We start from the raw sequence: 23,894 nt of genomic DNA, 5'->3' as shown, positions 1-23,894 counted from the left end.
TATTCTGTTATATAGAGTTAATTACAGGTAGACACTCTCACTGACCACTGACTTTATGTTTATTTGGGTTTATTCTAATGTTATATAGAGTTAATTACAGGTAGACACTCTCACTGACCACTGACTTTATGTTTATTTGGGTTTATTCTAATGTTATATAGAGTTAATTACAGGTAGACACTCACACTGACCACTGACTTTATGTCTATTTGGGTTTATTCTAATGTTATATAGAGTTAATTACAGGTAGACACTCACACTGACCACTGACTTTATGTCTATTTGGGTTTAATCTAATGTTATATAGAGTTAATTACAGGTAGACACTCTCACTAACCACTGACTTTATGTTTATTTGGGTTTAGTGACTATGCGATTCTTTTTACCCTGATTTTAGCCTCGATTCTTAGTCTGCAGACCCAGCAGTTTTGTCTCATTTTAATTTTACGTTCCACCTTAAATGACTAGCAGCTACAGTCTGGCACTAGTACATGTCTGATATTGTGGTACCATTTAAGGTGGAACGGAAAGGGTACCCTCCAATATATGCTACAGTTGCCCTCTAGGAGACCCAATACAAGTCCCAGCTAGTAAGCAGGAGCCTCGCATGTGAACAGAAGCTGATCCTGACAGAGGAAAGGCAGTGAGGTCTAGATCACTAGATTTCTAGACTGAATTTACCGTGCTTTTGTTTTTGCAGTTGATCTTTTCTGCAGTGCCTGGCCAGCTAAGCGAAGCCATAGTTTTCCGTTTTTCATGAGCGTAAACGGCTCAGCAGTGTATTTTGTATGAAGGAGCTGTTGGCCCTTCACATTGTTTAGCGGGGCCTTTCTGTCAAATATGAGCACGAGCTTCACATTCACACTATTTAAGCTACGCCTGAACACTACTGGTTAAAGTGTTATAGGTCTTAAGGATGAAAAGGGCTTTAGTGACTGTTACAGCTCCCAATAGAGAAGACCTCTCACACAGAGCTCACTACAAGACTCTGATAGGTTTGTCCTCTTGCTTTCTACCTTCTCTTCCCTTTCTCTTCCTTCCTTTGGTGGGAATACACACATTTTCATGTGGGAAGCAGACACACACAGAGAGAGAGAGAGAGAGAGAGAGCTTGTCAAAGACTTCCCTTCGGAAGGAACGGCTAATAAGAGCGGGAGCGGGAGAGATGCCGGAATGTATAGCATATAATTCGAAGAGGCTACCCGGATAATTAACATGGAAATGGCAGAGGGAGAGGAGGCATGTAATTGTAAGATATCAGCTTGCTCTCTCTCTCTCTCTCTCTCTCTCTCTCTCTCTCTCTCTCTTCTTCTCTCTTTCTATCACCCTCAACCCCCTCCTTCCAGTCGGAGGCTGGTCTCATTTACAGTGGCTGTGTGTTAATGACTGGCGGATGCAGGCATCGCTCCGGACAAAAGAACTGATTATTGCTCGGTCAGAAGCAGTTCAAAGACAATCAGGGAATTTCAGACTTTTACTTTTTCCCCCTCCGAGAGTCACATTCACTCTCGGAGTGAATGTATAAATTAAAGCCAATGTAAAAAAAAAAAAAAAAAAATCCTACATACACACACACACATATACACACACACACACTCGTACGCTCATGCACACCGACTTCAAAGTCCCCTGGCTTGCTAATTAATGAACTAGGGGCTTCAGTTTGGACAAGTTGTGGTGCCTCGCTTCCATAAATCAACGTGACAGCGCTGTTTCTCTCCTCCCTGATAGAAGTTGTCACTCTCTCTCAACCTCTCTTTCTTTCTCTCTCTCTCTCTCTCTCTCTCTGTCTCGTCCTCCCTCTCCGCTTCCAGTGTCAGATGGATGGGGCGGCCGAGAGGGAGGGGTACAAGAGGGGGGTGGAGGTTGGCATAGCTAAAAGGAGCCACAATTGATCAGCTGAAAGCTGAATGGGCCGAATAAAAAGAAAACAACTTTTTGAAGCGCATTATGTTTGATCACAGGAAATTGATGCAGCCCTCAAGAGGCTTGTTCCTCTCGCCCGTGTTTTTTTTTTTCCTCTCTCTCTCTCTCTCCCTCGTTTTTTTTAATCCATTCGGATTTCTCGTGCAGCCATCAAAAGACGAGAAGAAGAAGAATCACTCTGCGACTCCCTCCCGTGGGGCCCCTGCACAATAACCCCCTGTTGTTGCTTTGTGCCTCTCTTTCATTTTAAAGACATCGCCTCTTTTCCCCCCGTTTTTCCTTTCTGAGGTTTTTCAAAGATCTTTAACTTCAGGACTGGAGTGGAGACAATGAAAGGGTCTGCCAGTGTCACTCTTTATCACGTTTGTCAGACGCTTGCGTTCCGTTTTGCAACCCCCCTTACCAACCCCCCCTCCACACACACACACTCCTCCTCCTCCCAAACACTCTAGTGTGCCGTTTTCTGGCATTAACCTCTCATTTGCTCAGATGGGACTGTGTCAATGCGGCGCTTTTGTTGGGCGCCTTCTGGGCTCCAGGAGTTCAGCTTGTTTGTAATTTTGAAAATCTGTCCCCCCCACCCACCCCCGACTCCCCCTCACCCTCTCCCACCCCCAAACCCATTTGGTCAGAAACTCTATTTCAGGGAAGGCAGCATTTCTTCTGCTGGTACAGGCTAAAAAGAGCTTCTTCTAGCATGCTTTAGAAAAAACTGGGGCTATATTTAGAATCGTACAACTCAAAGAACCACTCGAACTGGTTCTCTAGGATGGGGAACTCGACAGAACGTATGAATAGCTCAGCTCGTTTGCCTTGTCTTCAGTGTTTGTTCAGTAACAACGATTCTCAGAGCAGGGGTGGTGACGGGGGCCGGAGGCCAGCTCGGTTTGCTGATTTCCCTGCTTTAACAGACCTGCTAAACCTGGTAACAGGAGAGTTAAATCAGGTGTGCTTGAGCAGGATAAGCTAAAAACTGTGCAGGAATCCGGACCTCCAGGACCGGAATTGCCCACCGCAATACACTGCCGTAGAGTGTAATAACATTCAGAGTTTATCAGGCTGAATAGATGGAAATATATAGCATCATAGCACTAGCAAGGATGTAGCGCATGTTAGAGCCTTTTCCTGTACTTTAATATTTCTAAAAATATTAAATATGATCTAAATATTATTATATTATAATAATTATTAGTTTGAGATGAAATTAGTACACCGTATATATATATATTCAATATATATATATATATATATATATATATATATATATATATATATATATAGCATAGGTCCCCCTTAGGCCATTAGACCAGCTCTGACCCGTCGAGGCATGGACTCCACAAGACCTCTGAAGGTGTCCTGCTGTGGTATCTGGCACTATAAAACATTAGCAGCAGATCCATTAAGTCCTATAAGTTGCAAAGTGGGGCCTCTGTGAATTGGGCTTGTTTGTCCAGCACGTCCCGCAGATGTTTGAACTGATTGAGATCTGGGGACTTAGAAGGCTATGGTGAATATTAGAATAAACACTAATAATATCACTCCTACAGAAAGTGGTGGAGGTTCTCCATCACTGTGTTCATCATTAGAACATCTCCAAAGTTCTCCTCTCTCATGGAGTCTAGTGTTATTTAGAGTTCTCCTCAGATCAACACCTGGTTTGGTGGTAAATCAGGGCTTAATGATGGTGAATCAGGTGAGCTGCTGCTGCTGCTGATGATGATGGAGTTGAACACATCCTCCACGCTGTGCTGGCTGGACTGGACTGGGGCATCCTGGAGAAACCTGGAGGAACCGAGCTCTGTTCTTCAGACTAGCTCACAAAATCTCAGCTATTTAAGTAGATTTAAATAATGTGATTAGAGGCCTAAAACATGTGTGTGTGTGTGTGTGTGTGTGTGTGTATATATATATATATATATATATAGTAAGAGGTGTATTATAGGTGTATGCAAGTCACGAGTGAACTGCACGATTAAGCAAAGAGAGAGAGTGAGTGAGTGAGTGAGTGAGTGAGTGAGAGAGAGAGAGTGTGTGTGTGTGTTTGTGTGTGTGTGTGTTCTTTATCAGACGGGTTCAGCTCTGCTCCGGGGCTCATGTGTGTGACCTGGCCACCGCGGTGCAGCGAGACCTTTTTTGTTTGCCTTCAATCGGGAGCAGTAAACACAGCGGCGCATCCTGTGTTTGGGAAGAGGGTGCGGTACACAGCTTGGCAGCAGTGAGGGTGTGCTTTAATGCCCACACACACACACACACACACACACACACACAAGCATACACAGCCACACACACTCTTACACAATGCTGACTCTGATAACCCACTCACACACTGCGCATTAAGAGCCTTTAGTAACGTTTAGCTAACGTCTGGCTGAACTCAGGGTTCACGGACAGCGGCGTAAAACGGACGCGTCCGCGGGTCAGGCGGCTCTGTCCCCCTCTCTTATCAGCACAGCATCGGCCATTTGTTTTGATTCAGCACAGATTGGGGATATTAGATCATTTCCTGCTGTTTGTTGCTCTGACCAGCGCAGCATTTTACTCTCCATCAGCCTCCCTCCTGTCCTCTCTCACCACCTTCTCTCTCTTCCTCTCTCTCTCTTTTTTCCTCTCTTCCTCCCTTTCTCTCATCTCTCCTTTCTCTTTCTCCCCCTCCCTTCCTCCTCCGCTCTGTGTTTAACACTTTCTCTCAGTTTTGGTTCGTTTTTATTAGTTTTGCTTAAATAATATAATAAATATTAGTAAATCAGGGCTGCACACTGGAGCATGGCTGGGACTGTAGCGTGCTGATTACTTTACCATCCCATAGGACTGCTGAGCTCATGTTTACAGATGAGGTCACAGTTTTTTAAATCACTCATTTTAAAAATATATTTAATTATTTTAGTAATTTTTTAGTAACTATTTTAATAATGGCTTTTGAATCGTGTGGTATTTCAACATGGAGCAATACATTTCATATAGGTATAGAGATCACTAGTGATTTTTATTATTATTATTATTATACCATATTTTATATGATTTAATATGTAGTTGGTACATTTTAGCACATTTCCCTTTTCACCATGTTTGGAAGCTGTACTTTAACCTGGCTAGCTCTCACTGTGTGCTGTAACAGTGTGTGAAACTACCTCCACCATGTTTGGAAGCTGTACTTTAACCTGGCTAGCTCTCAATGTGAGCTATAACAATGTGTGTAACTACCTCCACCATGTTTGGAAGCTGTACTTTAACCTGGCTGGCTTTCACTGTGAGCTGCAACAGTGTGTGAAACTACCTCCACCATGTTTGGAAGCTGTACTTTAACCTGGCTAGCTCTCACTGTGAGCTGTAACAGTGTGTGAAACTACCTCCACCATGTTTGGAAGCTGTACTTTAACCTGGCTAGCTCTCACTGTGAGCTATAACAGTGTGTGAAACTACCTCCACCATGTTTGGAAGCTGTACTTTAACCTGGCTAGCTCTCACTGTGTGCTGTAACAGTGTGTGAAACTACCTCCACCATGTTTGGAAGCTGTACTTTAACCTGGCTGGCTTTCACTGTGAGCTGCAACAGTGTGTGAAACTACCTCCACCATGTTTGGAAGCTGTACTTTAACCTGGCTGGCTCTCACTGTGAGCTGCAACAGTGTGTGAAACTACCTCCACCATGTTTGGAAGCTCACTTTGATGTGCCCTTATCTCATAGATGCTCTGAAAAGGCAGCAGTGATAATACCATGTACAGGGGCTTATCACATGTGATATTTTTGATAATACCCTAATCCCACTCCCACAACCACCCCCCGCCCCCCAGGTCCCTGTTCCCTTCTTTGATAGGAAGCGGGATAAAGCTGTTTGTTCCCCTGGATCTGCGCTTTGATACGGCAGATGATAAAGACTTGCTTTCAGTCACACATTGTTTGCTGAATTATGAATGGCCGTAATTAAAATCCTGCGGCTCTTATTATGAATGATTAACTATGTTGTTTCATTGTTTGTCACAACTCTGAGTTAATTAAGAGCGGAAGGGATGTACCTGCCGCGCGTCTGTGTGTTTGTGTGTGTGTGTGTGTGTTATTTATGTGTGTGTGTGTGTGTGTGTGTGTGTGTGCTGCCATGTGTGTGTGTAAGTATGATTTGTAGTGTTTTCTCACTGTGCCACCCCCTCCCTCCTCTCTCTGTAGGTGTCGGCTCAGCAGTTGGCCTTCCAGCAGCAGCTCCTCCAGGTTCAGCAGCTGCAGCAGCAGCACCTGCTCAGCCTACAGAGACAAGGCCTGCTGTCCATCCAACCCAACCAGAACCTTCCTCTGCACTCTCTCACTCAGGGTAAACACCACACACACTCTTTCTCAGTCATGTTGGACAATTACACCATATGGGCAAAAGTATTGGGACATCTGCTCATTCATTATTTCTACTGAAATCAAGGGTATTAAAAACAGTTTATCCTGCTTGTGTTGGAGTAACTGTCTCGGATGACCTTATCCTGAGTGAGGTCAGGATGATGATGTTGGATGATCACCAGCTCATCCCAGTAAGTCTGGGATGGGGCATCATCCATCATTACAGAGGACACTGTTTTTCCACCGCTCCAAAGCTCAATGCTGGGGGGGAGGGTTTGTACCCCTGTAAAGCATGGTGCCAATAAATAGGTTCACGAGTATCTGCTCCAGAGAGTCCTATTCTATTGGCAGTGCTTTTGTACGGGGACTAGACAAGTTTAAGTGAGCAATGGGTGCATGAGTGCATTAAATATGAATGGTGTCCACAAACTTTTGTCCAAATAGTGTATCAATGGCTCTGGTCAGATTTTCAGTATGCTTTTTTAAAAAAACCATCGATTCCAGCGCTTCAGAACAGTAGCGTACGTGCTATCGCTTACACACCTTTATCACTCGGTTGGCTAGGTGCCAAGCCTAAAGCAAAGCACACTAGGTGTGTTGTTTCGCAGCTTCTCCGGTGCGAATCCCGGCCGATCCCTTACTTCACAACTGAACGCTGAGTCAATACATGTTTCGCCAGGAAGTTTATATCTTTACACACCTCCTGTAATATTTTCCTAAGGAGCAGCAGCGTCGTCACAAAAGCTCTTTCATACCAGTTTTTTTGTTTTTTTTAATAAATGTTTTCCTCCTAACGCTGACTGTTCTCTCTCCCTGGCTAAGACAAACAACCTCATAATAAGATAAGGCGAGAAAGGGAGGGGGAGGTGGGGTTGGTTAGGTAATGTGCAAACACAAACAGTGTTTGTGCAGTCTTGTTATTGTTTGTTCAAGGCATAGTCCAAAAAAAAACCCCACAGTACCGGAGTACAGTTGCCCTTGGGCTAGGTGTGGCCATGTAAACGTCTGGCCCGGGACATAACATCAGCTACGTGTCTTGGACGACCCTGTGTTGTGTTTTGTCTGTGCCAGACATTTGGAGTATGACAGTTATTGTGGTTTAAAAAAATTCCCAGATGGTGATTTGCTGACGGGAGTTTTATAATAATTGATTTATGTGTTTTCAGGGATGTGAACACACTCGAGCTGTGTGTGTGGATGGAATAGGGACAGCACTTGTGTTTGTTATTGTAGTATTGATGATAAATAGGAAATATATTTCCATATCTGAGCAGTGATATGAGCTGTCAGTCAAATGTAAGTAGTAAAAACTCAAGTTCATGATTTTTATATTGAATTTCCTCTTATTTTAATATCAGATATGTAATGTTTGCTAGTGATAATATCTTTATAGTGATAAAGTTATATTGCCAGAACCACATTTCCTTAATGTACTTACCATTGATTTACCTGCAGTCCCATCCTCTCCATCTATTACCTGTTAATACTCTTTACTTAACGTCCAATTAAAGATATTTACAGTTATTCTGTAACAAGCAGAATTGTAATCCCAGTTATCTCCACTGCAACTCTCATAAAAAGTTCAGGTCCAAATTTATTGTAGTGCAAATATTATACTAATATAGAATTAATTATATTACCTAGTTCAGGTTTGACTGGTTGTAATATGCATGCAGAGATGTGCAGTTTCAGATCTCTGTAGTTTTAGATCTACAGTTTGGTTATGGCTAGTAAGAATAATAATGTTAATATCTAAAACTAGAGTTTTACTAGTCAGAATTACAGATTAGATATCAATTTTTTATTTTTTTACTTTTTAATTGAAAATTTAAAATGTAATTATATATAACATATAGCTGGTTCAAACCAAATTGAGAGCATGTCGTCCTGACTGATCTTAAGGCTTTATAGATTCGTAGCTCTGCTGTTATTACTAGTACAGTAATCCTATAATTATCAAATTATCAAATAATTGACATGTGAAATAAGAATTTCTAATAATAATAAAAAAACATAACAGAGAAATTGAGTGTAGTTTTTACTTGTGAAATTTGAGATGTCATCTTACGATCTTAAGATTTTTGCTAAATGTTTTATTACAAAAATGTATTTTAAAATAATTGTAAAAATAAATCTTTATTTTACTAGTTAATAGTTCTATATAAGAGGGAATGGGATTGCATATAAACAGCAGTAACAGCAGATTATCAGCTCCGGAGAGTCCTATTCTATTGGCAGTGCTTCTCTACGGGGACTAGACAAGTTTAAGTGAGCAGTGGGTGCATGAGTGCATTAAATATGAATGGTGTCCACAAACATTTGTCCAAATAGTGTGTTACAGCAGTAGTAGCATATAAACAGCAGTAACATATGAGTAGACAAAATGACATTAAGGCTATAAGCTCCAGTCAGAATGGCTCTGAAAATTTCACAGCTAATATTATTAATAAAATTAATCAATTGAATTTCTATGAGTTTTTAATAGTAAAAAGAGAAGCATTTCAGGCTACAGCGGCTTTTCATTGGCTGGCTACAGAGGGTCGGATGTTAGCATGGTGTGACGTTAGCATTGTTTCAAACGAGAGCTAGATCACACCCACCAGTCTGGCTTCAGCAGTCTATAAAATCAGCGGGTCGACCAAACTGGACAGCTTGTTGCAGTGAGACAGCGCCCTTGGATCTCGTTGGTGGTTAAGTGTGTGTATGACAGCAGTTAAAACACTTGTCTGGGAGTGTGTGTGTGTGAGTGCGTGTGCACGTGCTGGCCTATTTGCCACGTTTTCTGCTCCACTGTTTAAAGTTATTGATGACCTTTTTCCTTCACACTCCACTGGACCTTTTCATGCTTCAGTAAAGCAGGTTTACTGAGGCCAAGATCTAATCTCCAACATTCAGCAGAAAATCCCGATCATAGCCACACGAGTGATGGCTTCATGCCGCCTGCCTGGACGTGTGTGTTTCTGATCTTCAGTGCTGACCTGCCCTTTTAATGCTGAAGCATTACACAGAGCATTCAAATATGAGAAGTCAGAATGACTTTGTAGATCTGACACTATTATTACTCTTATTTTCATAGTTGATCTGAAATTAGAATTTCTACCAGGAAAAGATCAACCATAGAGGTTTTGAATTTTAGACATAAAAAGTAAAAATGCTTTTTATTCCAGCTTTGATCCAATGACATCTTGAAATTTCATAATTAAAATGGATTTTAACTACAGGGATGGTAAAACCTACTTATATTTTATTTATTATATTATATAAGTTCCTTTTGGAGCATTTCTATTGGTCCGTTTATCATCAAATGTCCAGACAATCTAAGCAGCAGCTGCTGTACCCAAATGATGTAAATACAAATGGAAAAGTAGATTTGTTTTTACCACAACAAGCAAATTTGTATATTTTATATATTTTATACATGAATTCAGTGGTTTTCCTGCAAGTCATATGAAATGCCAACAGAGTTTCAAGCTGTAACTCAATTTTTACTAGTAAAGACTATGAGAATAAAATGTTTACTAATAATATGATATCTACAGATCTATAAAGGCATATTGCCGGACCCCTATATTGCAAATATAATTTTACTAGTCATATTTTTCCATTAATTTACATGGAATCTCACTCTCGCTTATCTATAGTTACACGTTACTGGTAAAAACTCTTTTAACAATTTTAATAATTAAGTTTTTTTTAGAAATCAGGTAAAACCTTCGTAACTGTTAAAGTAAGTTCATTAGACATACATAAAAATGTAAAAGTGTAATGATTGGCCACAACAGCATGCACATTAGTGTGTTTCGTATGTTTTATACATGAATTTAATGTTTAATGTAAAATTAATTACTTGTAAATTAAGCTGTAACTCAATTTATGCTGGTAAAGCCTCCAATTCGGGATCTCTGTACTGGATTTTGCCCTGGTAGAAATTCAGAATTTAGGTCATATATTATCATTTATATTATATATTCATGGAATCTCACTCTCTCTTATTTATAACTAGAATTTTGCTAAACAATGACTCTATATTATATTAAAATTACAGATATCAATGGTTTTCGGAGCGTTTCTATTGGTCCATTCATAGTAAAATGTCCTCAGCAGCTGCTGTCTTGAGTGAGGTCGATATTAATGAAAAATAGAATTTTCATGCATATTTGTGTGTTTTCTTTGTTTCATAAATGAATTCAATATATATTTTTTTATGAATCTTGGAAAGAAGGAAAATCCTCACAATGAAAAAAGCATTAGTAACAATCCTGTGCTCATGAACTTCTCCGGGGAGTCGGGACATATTTGCTCTCCCTGGCGGATCAGTATTTTGACACGTATGTTCAAAGGTCTGGAGAGGGCCTAAAGGAGTCTGTGATGAATTATTACAGTGTGTTGGAGGAGATAAAAATATTTATATGATCAAGAGAAAGAGAGGAACATTTGATCTTCACAGTGGGGATGAGAGAGATGAAGAAAATAGAAGGAAAGAGAGAGAGAGAGCGAGCGAGACGGAAATGATATCTGACCCGTTCACTCACTCAGACACCTGCATTAGCCCTGCTCTCGCAGGTGCTCCTGCCAGCAGTGTGTATGTGTGTGTGTATGTGTGTGTGTGTGTGTGTGTGTGCACATGTCTGTTTCGGTGACCATGTGTGTATGTCATCTCCCCTTTCTCATCTTACCCACTCTATTAGCTATTAGCTGCCTCTCACTGCACTCTGTATATACGTGTGTGTGTGTGTGTGTGTGTGTTTGCATGTGGGCCAAATCCAGTCACCTCCTATCAGTTAAGTTGTCCAGGAGAGGGCCGCGGGACGGTGGCAAGACAAATTTGCCGTTAATACGAATTCGAGCGCCGAACGTGGCCAACCAATGGAGCGCGGCCCACGTGGGACCCCCGGCGTTGATTGATCGGCCAGCGGCAGTGGCACTGCTTTAATAGCTCCTGTAGCTTTGGAGAGGAACATATTTTAGGCCTAAGGGCTGCATATCAAAGACCCGGCGATCAGCGCCCCATAAACGTGGAGAGGAGGGGGGCGTGAAGGTCCTCGCCTGATGGAACAATAAACTAATAGTTGTGTCACTTTGGGCCCCCAGTGGCGCGGCCGTAGCGCCGTGAAAAAAGACGCGACCGCTCGCTCTGCCCGGCCCGGCCCGGCCCAGCCCAGCCCGGCCGGGGCCACCGGGCTATTTTTTTCCGGCGGCCCGCGATGACGGTTGGCGACTGATGTGGTTATGATCCTTAAATCAACTTTCTGCTCGCTTGAACATGGCCACCAGGGTACCGCCGGTACAAGGACAGGAAAGGTTGAGGAGGGAGGCGAGCGGGCCCGCTACCTGCCGCGGTAAAAATCGAGTTGCGCCGCCGGTGATCAATCAAGTGTCCCGCACAAATACATTTTTTAAAAGGAGGGGGTCTGTATCTTTGGCCCGTAATGAGCCAAAGGGGGAGGAGGGAGTTGCTCTGAAAAATGGGCAGGCCTGCTTGGATGCAGTAATCCAGGGCCGAAAAGACAAATTTGGGAATGGGAGAGAGGTTTATATTAAATCCAGGCTGTCGCACCTTCTGTTGAATACGCCAGTGAATAACGATAACGCTCGGGTTTATCCGATTGGTCCGACAGCCAGCTACGCAAACGGAGGACGGGATGGAATTACTTTGTGGCTTCTCTGAGCTTTTTGGGCTTTTTTTGTCTGTCACAGGACTGTGAAGGGTGTCTAGATTTACACACCAGGGGGTCGAGGGGGAGGATTAATGCTCACATGGAGTTACAGATGGATGGAGTGAGGTGAGGGAAAGTTACAGACAGGTAGAGAGAGGCAAAGATACCAAGCAGACAGACACAGAGAGAGAGAGGGAGAGGAAGTGGGCAGTCAACAGTGGTGTTGGGGTCACCTGGATTGGCCAGGGAGAGTGGACTGCCCTATCAAGCACGTCGGCTAAAAATACTCACCGTCAGGTAGAGGAGGAATGATTGTTCCCTCGCTTTGTGTCCAAAGCCAGGACGCTCGTTACGACCGTGACCTTCCTCTACCGAAGAACGTCAGGCCAGATCCTGCCATCCACAGACACCAGGAGTGCATCAGGACTCGGGTGCATCATAGCGCTGTTATACTATATGGACAAAAGTATTGGGACACACCTCTTAATCATTGAAATTAGGTGTCTGATTCGGTTGCTTTGCCACAGCTGTATAAAATCAAGCCCCTAGCCATGCAGTCTGCCTTTCCACACATTACCGTGGTACTGTAGCAGAATGAATAGGACATTATTTACAATAACGGACCAATAGAAGTGCTCCAGAATGAAGCTGTAGAGGTTCCGTTTTTGGATACGAGGTTTTTGTGTGATGAGACTGTACACAAGCAGATGATAGTGTAGTATATTAATTACTTGGTTTTGACCGTGGCAATACGTGGTTGTAAAACCCCAGGTTTTTGGAGTCTCAGCAGCTGTACTCTTGTCACACATCTCTGGGAGCATTTGAAGGGAATTCCGATAAAAGCTAGCTTCCAAAGGCATTAGTCTTCAAGACTAAACCGCCCCAAAGCAACCCGAAAGGACGCGTCCAGCCTCGGCAGCGGCGCGAAGACGCTCCTTGGAACGTGGAAAGGTTATTGATTCGTCCTGCAATAATTTCCGCCGGCTCTTTGATATGCAAACGATCTGGAGTGAATTTACAGCGGCCCTATCGGACTCATTTCACAGTTCTTAGTGTCGCTCGCTCTCGCGCTCTCTCCAGAGCTTTCCTCGCCTCATTAGCCCACTGTTCTCCATTACCGGCATAATTAAAATCTTTAGTAGCTTATCAAATTAAAAATATTTTCTGCTGATCGCATTGAGATCTTCACCTCGCCTGTTATTTTGCCACAACAGGAATAAATTAAGACTAAGCGTTTCTGTTGCGAACGTATTACAGCCCGGCGCTTGAAAAGGGGCCACTTCTGGTATCTAGAGAGAGAAAGAGAGTGATTAAAGGAGGGAGGGGGTGTGGGGTGTAAGGGGGGGGGCAGAGGAAATAAAAAATTCAGAGAATAATTCAGATAAGCAGGGTGCAAATCATCTTCCATTTGCTGTTGCTCGTTTTGAAAAACGGTTTAATTAATTGCCGTGTGAAATGACTGGTCCAGCCCCCAACTTCTCCTCTGGGTTAATTCCGGATGCCATCCCCGGGCCGATCGGTGCAGATGAAACAAGGTTGTGTATGTGCTTGAACTTCTAACATCTACCGTAGGTTCCTTGTGGAATCATTAGCAGTCGCTGACGATCCTCAGCAGTGTGTCAGTTCGCTTCGCTTCAGAATCAGCGAGTCGGTGTGAAGCAGATGTTGTCATTTTAACGTAATTTTAACGGCACAGAGAGAAAAACGCAAAAACACAAACACATCTGCTCATGGAGGAGCCGCCTTCTCGCTTCCTCTCGCTCTGCTCGGTAAAAGTGGCTTAAGTGCGTGTCGGTTGGAGGCGGCGCAGAGCTCTGAGTATTTTGCACATTAACTTGCTTTCGAGAATATTACCCTAGGGGCCTTTTTCCTTTCTGTGCCCTCCCTCTCCTTCTCTCTCTCTCTCTGTTCAGTTCAGTAAGCTTTATTAATATGACCATATTTAGACACAGTTTTGCCAAAGCATCACCAAAACAGCGCAGATTAACTTTCTGAACATTTACCAATATTAATTATTATTATTATTATTATTATTATTATTATAGGATATAATAAAGGATTCCTCATCACCTCATCATTACCCAACTCCCCAACTCATCCCAAAAGTACTGAATGGCGCTCCACCACCCATCATTCCAGAGAACACAGTTCTTCTTCCACTGCTCCACAGCTCCTCAATGCTGGGGGGCTTTATACCCCTCTACTAGCCCACACCTGGCATTATTAGGCAGCATGGTGCCAATAGGGTTATGATGTTAATCTGCTCCAGAGAGTCCTATTCTATTGGCAGTACCTCTTCTCTACAGGGACTGGACAAGCTGTATGTGTGTGTGTTGCACATGGGTGCAGCTTAAAGTAGCTGAATGCATTCTTTAGACGGGGTGTCCACAAACATTTGTCACAGAAGTGTCGTGAATAAAATTAGAATGATAATTACAATTTAAAATATGTACATACATATATATTTATATACATATATATTGTCATAGCTATAATTATAAAAATAACTATCTCTCTGTCTCTTTGTCTCTGAGAGAAGTGTTGCTATTGTAAACTCGTGCTCTTGTCTGTAACTGTGTGTGTGTGTGCGTGTGTGTGTGTGTGTGTGCATGTCGGCTTTCTTCTCAGAAGAATAATGCTAATTATTCAGATTTCATGCCTTGTCTCTATGTTAATTATTTACTCAAAGCGTGAAATGCACATTAATGCCAGGGATTTGTGTACACAAACACGATTCACACAACTCACACAGGCACGTGCACACACACACATGCACACACACACACACACACACACACACACACACACACACACACACACACACACACACACACACACAGAGAAATAGAGAGAGAGAAAGAGAGAGAGGGTGGGCCAAGCGCATCTCTCCACACTCACCAGCAGTGGAACAGTTCCTAATTAATACCCTCCTTTGTTTACCCAGCCCCTTGTTTTTTGATTCAATTACAGCGTGAGTGGAACTGGATTAGCCCGTTAATTGATTTAATTATCCAATTTGTTTGTGGCAGGCATGATTCCAGCCGAACTGCAGCAGCTGTGGAAGGAGGTGACGGGCGCTCCGGTGAAGGAGGAGAACAGCGCCAGTAACAACGGCCACCGCGGCCTGGACCTGACCTCCGCTTCACCAGCGCCTCCCAAAAACCCCCTCCTCAACCATCACGCCACCACCAACGGCCAATACAGCATCCACTCGCTCAAGAGAGAGAGGTAAGACAGGCTCACGGATAACCGGTGATGTAGTCGGGTATGGTCAAGAACCTGTAATGCGTAACAGTACAGGGTTCTTCGAGCCAAGCCATAGAAGAACCACTTGTGGTTCCATAAAGAACCGTGTTTGTACTACAGGTATGTACGTGGGACCAATACACATCTCTAATACATGCATGGTTCTTCTATGGCATCGATCAAAGAACCATTTGACCATTTGAGTGCGGGATGTGTTCCCAGAATTCATTTTTATTAACCCATTAATGGCAGCAAACACACACACACTAGTGAATAGGGCACTGAGAACACACACCAGGAGTGGTGGGCAGCCACCTCAGCACCCTCAGCAGGTTTGGCGCCTTGCTGGGAGGCGAAAGCGCTGTTCCTTCACTCCCCCTACCCCTAATTCCTGCCGGTCCAGGGGATAGAACCACCAACCTTCTGGTCCCAAACCTGCTGTAATCTGTAACCTGTAGGCCACGGCTGCCTCCATGTGCAAAATACACTCCCTGGAAACCCGACTGTAAAACCAGCCCCTCACAGCCGCAACCTGGACGCCACCTAGACTGCCTCTGTCCAGCCTGGGGATTTTACCGTACTCGCGCTGTTAAACCATAGCTTGCATTCACATCTACACTGCACGTCTACAGCATGCAGTGAAATCATTTGTTGGCCTGCAGGACTGTGTTAGTGGACAGTCTGACAAAATAATAACAAAATAGGTAAGAGAGTTATGTAAGGCAGTGGATAGTAGCATTCCAGTATGTAGTGGTATGATATTTATATATAATTGCTTAATTATATTATATAATACGTATAATATACACTATTAAGTGTGTCATTCTGTATGTAATCTGACACATTTCCACTTGTGGAAGTCAGAAAGGGGTTAACATAGCAAACACGAGGAATCTGCTTGTTTTACTGAGCTACACTGTAACTGTACCATTTCAGTCATGGTAACAGAGATATGACCTTTAAATTGATAAAGAACCTTTACATCCAGAGAAGGCTTTTTGGGTCTTTTAAAGGTTCTGCACACTCACACGTCTCTATGACAACCTGGTTCTGTAGGGAACTACTCTACTCTACTCTTCTATGGCATGACTCAAAGAACCATTTCTAGTACCTTTATTTTGTGTAAGAGTGTATGAGTGAGAAATAAGGCCAAACTACAGTATGCTTTCATCTGTGATTCTGAAATGATGGGTTCAAATGTGTCACTGGTAGCATTGTTACTAACTTGGTAAACATTTGAAAGTCATATATATATATATATATATATATATATATATATATATATATATATATATATATATATATATATATATATATATATGTATATATAGATAGATATAGATACACACATTATATATACATATATACATAAAATAAAATCTCCAAAATCATGACTTTACAGGAGAAGGAAAAAACCTTCTTAACATTCAATGGAAGTCAGTGGAAATCAAAAAGAAGATTCTATTGGTCCATTCATCATGAAATTTTTACAATACACAGACCAACTGTCGCTTTCACAGATTCACAATATGTCAAAAATTGACAGTTATTTTTTGCATGACGTTTCTCCACACATATATGTATATATATATATATATATATATATATATATATATATATATATATATATAACTGTATATGTGTGTGTGTATATATATATAACTGTAAATGTGTGTGTGTGTGTGTATATATATATATATACAGTTATATAGTTATATAGATATAGTGGCATTTGGAAAACGGGGGTGCTGTGCTTGGGTGATGTATCTGTGAACTGGAATGAGGCAGTGGGTGTTTTCGTTTTGTATAGTTGTCTTCTCGGTTTTGCTATTTCTTATTTTTTTTCCTTTCCTTAGAGAGAACAATTTACTGAAACTCATTAGCGCTCGCCACATCTTTCCTGTCATCTTTGACTAAAGCGAGCAGGCCTCCATTCAAGACAGCAGTCCCTTCAGGGGAGCTGGCTTTGATGGACAGCTACCCATAAGGCTTGGCCTAATAACTATTAATTTGTCATTAGTAAGTACCTTACTCTTTTCATTAAGGGCCCAGGCGCTGAACAGTCCAACTCAGTCGGGGATTGGAACCAAACACCTGGGAGTCCGTGGCTATTTCAGCAGCTAGATTACCGTAATGGGAATAGGCCAGTTTTCTTATTAATTACCAGCTTACTGTAGGTACACTACACTAGATATGTGGACTTGGTACTTGTGCTTATGGATACACAGCTGTGTAGCTTGACTCCTGTTTGTTAAGTAAGACTTGAATCTGCCTTGAGAGGCAGTAAGGTATTTATTTACAGTCTTATGCAAATGTTGTGAACAAAAACAGGGAATAAAGCACAGGCCTCTTTATTTACTATATTTAACACATTGCAAAAAATAAAACATACTATATTTAATAATTTAATTAAGTTTTTACTCTAGAATATGGTAAATTGAGCCAATAAAAAGTAATTATGTTTTTAAAAAGTGCAGAAATATGTTCTCTATATGGAATGTGAACCTATTTTTATAGAATTTCCTGACATTTGACCCAAACTTTTGCTTATAACTGTATAACAGACCAAACAAAACCATAATATGATTTTTTAAGAGTCTAGTTGTTTGAATGGTGCTAGTTGACCAACTTAGACTGGAATTTATCATCGCTGTCATGCAAAATCCCCAAATCCTGAAATGCCAACTTTACCAGAGGAGGAAAAAACCTATTTAACTTCAAACGGAAGTCTATATATAAAAGGATTTCAATAATTTTAGTCATTTTGCAGCATTTCTATTGGTCTCTTCATCATGTAATTTGGAAATTTGGATGTGAAAAACAAGCACCAGATTCATGTTATGTCATAAAGTGAAAAACGGCCTCTCTTTCAGTGGTAGGCCTAAGATGAGTCTGGGTTTGCTCAGTGATTGAGAAGAAAGGCGCTAAAGTGCTGCTTTAATCTAAGCGGGTCGGCTTTCTTTTCGAAATGACTCAGAAATAACATGTTGTGCTATTGTAACGCTAAGAGGAAGCAGCTAAGCTTTCCTGAACGCAGTAAAGCTTCTTTATGTAAACCCCTGACATCATCCGCAAAGATTTATTCGGAGAAAGCGTCACGCCGTCGCCGCCGCCGCCGCCGTGTCTTTGAGGAAGAAATTAATTTGGCGCGTAACACGTTTACTTGTTTTTATCTGCAGAGGCCCGATCTTTGAACTGCTAGTGAGAAGCCTCCAGGCAACGTGAGCTCATTTGTTCTCGCGCGCTCTCTCACTCTCTCTCTCGCTCACATTCGCACATCTGACTCGTATTCGACTGATCATAACCTGTGTGTCAATATGAAAGCCATGCAAATGAAAACAGGTTTGCTTAATGCTGGAAATCCAGGCTTGGATGAAAGCGAAGTTCACACAAGTTCAGCAGAGTGACTTGAAGATCTGCCCAAAGCCCAGCACCGGCTCAAACACGTCTCCTAGAGACCTGAATAAGCTGCTGAGGTCATTTTCTTTATTTATTCACAAGGAGCCAGAACGTAAATTATATATATATATGTATATATATATATAGGGTAAAAAGGTTAAAGGGCATGTATTTGTCACTGTACAGCGAAATGTGTCCTCTGCATTTAACCCATCTGTGGTAGTGAACACACACACACACACACACACACACATTAGTAAACTAGAGGCAGTGAGTCCACAGACACCTAGAGCGGTGGGCAGCCAACTCCAGTGCCTGGGAAGCAGAGAGGGTAAAGGGCCCAACAGCCCGGGAATCAAACCCACAACCCTGTTATCAATAGCCCAGCGCTCTAACCGCTGAGCCACCACTGCCCCAATAATATAATATAATTATGATATAATAATTGTATTATTATATATATTATTATAAATTATTATAAATATCAAACGAGCCTCATTTAAGCAGCAGATCTCCCCCTGGCTCAGGTAGTTGTTTTTAAATCTCCCTGGTCCTGCAGCCGTCTCAGATTTAGTCAGCGTTTGTCAGAATGACTGTGGTAGTGTTTCTGTTGCGAGCAGACGCGCTCAGAAGTGCTCTGACCGAACAGGGGGAAAGGGCGATGAAGCAGGTGCAAACTTTCACTTACCGAGGAATTTCACCAGCTTGATCAATACGAGAAGCAGCCCAGCAGATTTACACACTGTGACCGTGTCGTCTCATCACTACAGCCCTCTCTCCTTTCTTTCCCTCGAGTACTAGTACCAACAGACCACTTCACTCGATTCCCCCCATGTCACCCCAAACGCACAAGCAGCGAGCAACCCTACAAGCGCCCGTCATGTCAGTACAGTTAGTCAGAGAGAAAAAAGAAATAACTAGCACTCGCTGCTGAGACCCAGTCGAAACATTGGAGAAGACGGGTGCGAAAGCTCGCCCCTCTCTCTCCCCGACACTCCCCGTCAGAGATTAAAGAAGACGTCAACGGCAGTTTAGCACACGCCGGCGTGAAGAAGGCAGTATGTGGGCTGCATATGCCGAGAGCATCTCTGATCTGTCAGAAGAGTGAGCAGGTGATCGCTGCCTCTCTCTCGCGTGCCTCTCTCACTCTCTCTCTCTCTCACTCTGTGTATCTCTCCCTCTCCTCCACCTTCAAAGGCCGAATTAAACTTCCAAAATGTGCACAATTCGTTACCATGCAAACACAAAGGCAAATTACAGGCACAGTATTAATAGCTCGGCTCTTTGATGATCTGTCTGAGTTTGTATGAAGTTATTCTATAATACCCTTTGATTACTCCATCTGTTTTCAGTTTAGCGTGCTAAACACTGACTCTGATAATAAAGGAGGGGTCTAGTGGAGGTTCTAGAGTTGTTGAAGTCAGTGTCTGTATCAGAATTGAGGTTTTGGACAGTATTAGTCATCATTAGATTCATCATATTATTCTCAGAAATGAATCGTGCAATATGACAATATACAACAATATTTTATTGTATACTGACAAATTATTCATTGTTATTGTGATGCACTATATTTTTTTCCAATTGTGTTGTGGGTATCACCTGACCTACCGCACATTTCACTATAAAGGGTGGAATAAATTCCAGTTCATTCTGATAAAGTGATAAGGGCCCCCTCATGGACAGCTAGCTGTACTCGTGCATTTCTGGACAAGCTGAGAGCTCCTTTATTGCTAAACCGTTATTAGAATGAATTCATTCTTGTGATGTCATAAAAACCACTACATTTACAGTACAGACAGTATATCCACCTTTTCAGCAGTGTAACCCCATCCACTCACATTATAAGGTCTGTTCCGAAGGCATAGTACAGGCCAGCCCCCTACAGTTAAGTTTGTAGGAGTGTAATTCAGGTTTACTCATTTATCACTGCTGTAAATACAGATCACGCTTTGAGCGCCCCCTCATGGACAGCTAGCTGTACACATGCATTTCTGGGCAAGCAGCATCTGAAGGTAGAGCAGCATGTGGGCTGAGGCGGTAGAGTAATACTACAGGATTTTACACTAATATGACTCTATGGGTTATGAAAAGTTACACAGCAGCAGTTCTGGAGAGAGGTTCTCCTCCTGCAGCTCCACCACCAAACCTCCATCGTGCAGTAGTAGCAGTAGCGCTCCATCTGGCCCGGAGTGGGAATGACGGAGACGCCGTTCTCCCTGTTCCAGTCAGTGGAGCATCAGGATGATCCTGAAGCTGCTGATAATTTAAAGGGAATCTGATACAGAATGTTACTTTAAATATCGTGATGCAGTCTTTTTACCATATTGCCCACCCATGCCCACCTCTGAGAAGACGTTTAGCGGAGAACCCTCGGAGAACCTCCTTGAAGCAGTATTTTAAAAATATTCTAGAGGACAAAAAGAACAAGGTGTGGTAATTTCCGATTACCACAGTAGCAGTTCCAGCACTCTCGTCTTACGTTGCACTGTGCTGTTGAACGTAGTCGGCGTGCCAAGTCCATGTGGTTTGCAGCACATAAACATGAGTTCAGATTGATGGAGAGGGGGTTGTCTAGCATATTTAACATGAGAGATTTGGAGATAAATGCAGTCCTCTTCCCGCAGCATGTTGAGAAGAAGCGCTACCGCTGTGAATATGGCATGACTTTGCATAAAAGTGCCACGAGACTAGTTTTTCAGCCCAGGAGGCAGCAAACGTGACTAAATATGTGTCCTTTTCCCAGTCATGGTTTATACACAGAGTTTAGAGTTTGACAGCATGGTATTCATGTTATCAGATATAGTATTAGAAAGTGAGCATTAGAACAGATACACAGGTTTTACACAGGCACATTATTTAAACCCATCTCTCTCTCAGCAGCAATACGAGAGTTTTACAGTAGAAGCTCCAGATCTCATCAGAACAGATGCAGGTGAACATAAATCCAGTAAAAAGGAGAAACCAGAGCTTCTCATTCTGAAGAAAGAAAGTAGTGAGATCTTGTCGGTGAGCTAGTCTGAAGAACAGAGCTCGGTTCCTCCAGGGTTCTCCTGGACGCCCCCTAGTCCAGCCAGCACAGCGTGGAGGATGTGTTCAACTCCATCAGCAGCAGCAGCAGCAGCAGCAGCAGCTCACCTGATTCACCATCATTAAGCCCTGATTTACCACCAAACCAGGTGTTGATCTGAGGAGAACTCTAAATAACACTAGACTCCATGAGAGAGGAGAACTTTGGAGATGTTCTAATGATGAACACAGTGATGGAGAACCACCAACCACAGCTTTCTGTAGGAGTGATATTATTAGTGTTTATTCTAATATCAGTGATTTACTGAGTGGATCAGCAGCTTTTTACTCTAATCGTAGGTGTCTAAAACGTGGGCAGTATGGTAGATAAGAGATAATTATGTCATTTTATTTAACCTGGTTTTGTTGGTCAGTTGTTTTTAGGTTGGAATATTGAAATAATCATCCCAAATAAGATTCATAAACTGCCTTATTATCAGCCTGTAAACCTGAAGGCCAGAGGGCGAACCAGAAATTTCCTCCTCTTCCTCAACCCGGACCTTTCTCGATGAACCTCTAACCGCCGTGGTTCCTCGCAAGTCCTTTTTGTCATACAACAGTCTGCCGGCTCAGTGCAGATGGACTCCGCTCCCTGCAGCCCTCCCGGATCGCTTTCCCCCCCGACCCTTAAGTACCGTGTAGTTAGTTTCATGTGTCATATAAAAATCTGGCCAGTCGCTGCGACGCCTGCAACTAAAACCTTAAGTGCATCCACAGGCGTCGTTCGCCAGCTTTGCACTTCCGACTTAAAGGAAAGGGGGAAGAAATTCAATCGTTTGAGACGCGGGCCGCTCCTGCTTTTAGCAGCCCAGCTCTTCTCCCACTGGTGCCGGCCGCGGAGACGAGGCGCACACGCTCACCCAAATATGATAAAAGCCTTCAAACGTGTCGGCCCATCCGACCCATCAGATCTCCAATAAGGGGCAAGTGGCAAGCTTGAACCGGTGCGAACCTCACCAACCTGTGTTAGATGATTATCTTCCTCAGAGCGAGAGAAGTCAGTGCAGGAGGAGGAGTTGAGAAGGCCGACTGACCAACCGACCGACACAGGCTCTCAGCACTGGACTCTCCCAGCTGGGGAAAAAAGACCCCTTCGTTCCTCCTCTCCAGCGTGCAGCTCTCCACTCGGGGGACGTGCAGCTCAGCAAATTTGTTAAAGAGATAAATAATCAGATATGGCCCCCCTCCATCTCCCCCTCTCCCCCCTTTAATTGATCTTCCACTCTGAAAATGATAATTAAATCATTTGGGGGGTGAGCCTTGGTGAAGATTCAGGGAGAGAGAATTGAGGCGGGGGTCTGGGGAATTGGCTGAAGGCTCTAAAGGGTCTTTGTAGAAGCTGTGTGAGCTGAGTTGTGGAGCTTCACTGTTTAAACCCACCTTCGGAAGACTCAGAGAGGGTCCGAGGCCAATGGACATCAACGTTTGGAGGTGACGATGACAAGGGCCCCGTTTACCGATTTCTTATTCACCTAAGAATATTCATACATTGACCAGGTCAAATTCTTTGATGGCTTTTTGAAGATAGATCCCCTTGTCCTTGTAAACTGAACAAATCCTAATTCATTAATCTTAAGAAAATTAATTAATCTTTAAAAAAAAAAACGTAAAAATGCCATTTTTAATGGAAGTCAATGGAAAAAGATATAATTTTGGGGCATTTCTATATTGGGGGCTGTTCGTCATGAAATTCTGGCACAATGTAAATAAGTATAACATGGTAAAAATGAAGATACCAGGCTTGTGTGTGTATATTACTGTGTATTACCCCAAACACACAATACACTGATACAGCTTTGTCAGTGTGTCTGCATATCTGCTCTGTTTAAACTGTGTGTTGGTGTGTTTCCAGCAAATGACTTTATTTATACAGCATTTTAAAAGCTCACCGGAATAACTACAGCTCCCATATTTTGGCCTGTAGTGTAAGGCTTACAGCTGCAAGGCTTTTGTTGGTTGTGTACAAGCCCAGACGTCCTACTGATCTCAGCAGCTGCCATCATTTCGAGCTTGCTGCAGCTCTGATATCAAATCCTAACGTGATGAAATATGTAAGATGAGTAACACAGTATCATTTACTTACGTAAAATCAGTCAGGCTACGATAGCGAACAGGCATCTCTTCATTAAACAGTCAGGCAGCTTTGTTTACAGTGCTTTGAGGCTTTCGTAGTGCGTTCAACAGTAGCTGAAGGATGTTGCCTAAAGTCTCTCTCGCTCTCACTTTAACATTTTACATTTCGTACATTTCTCACCCCCCACGTAAGCGCTAAGCCG

At 42.7% G+C, this 23,894-nt stretch overlaps 1 protein-coding gene across 3 annotated transcripts in view; it reads left to right on the top strand.

Annotated features, from left to right (window-relative positions):
* foxp1b (forkhead box P1b) overlaps window positions 1-23,894 on the top strand; it is a 325,147-nt gene that overhangs the window by 260,312 nt on the left and 40,941 nt on the right. For all 3 annotated transcript variants that reach the window (XM_072684908.1, XM_072684909.1, XM_072684910.1), the window contains 2 exons: window positions 6,089-6,230; window positions 14,934-15,132. In XM_072684908.1, the coding sequence (XP_072541009.1) occupies window positions 6,089-6,230; window positions 14,934-15,132 (341 nt within the window). The remainder of the gene's footprint in view (window positions 1-6,088; window positions 6,231-14,933; window positions 15,133-23,894) is intronic.

This window comes from Salminus brasiliensis, chromosome 7 (genome assembly GCF_030463535.1).
Source record: "Salminus brasiliensis chromosome 7, fSalBra1.hap2, whole genome shotgun sequence".
NCBI classification, from domain to species: Eukaryota; Metazoa; Chordata; class Actinopteri; order Characiformes; family Bryconidae; genus Salminus; species Salminus brasiliensis.
This window is presented reverse-complemented; position numbering and strand designations above follow the sequence as displayed.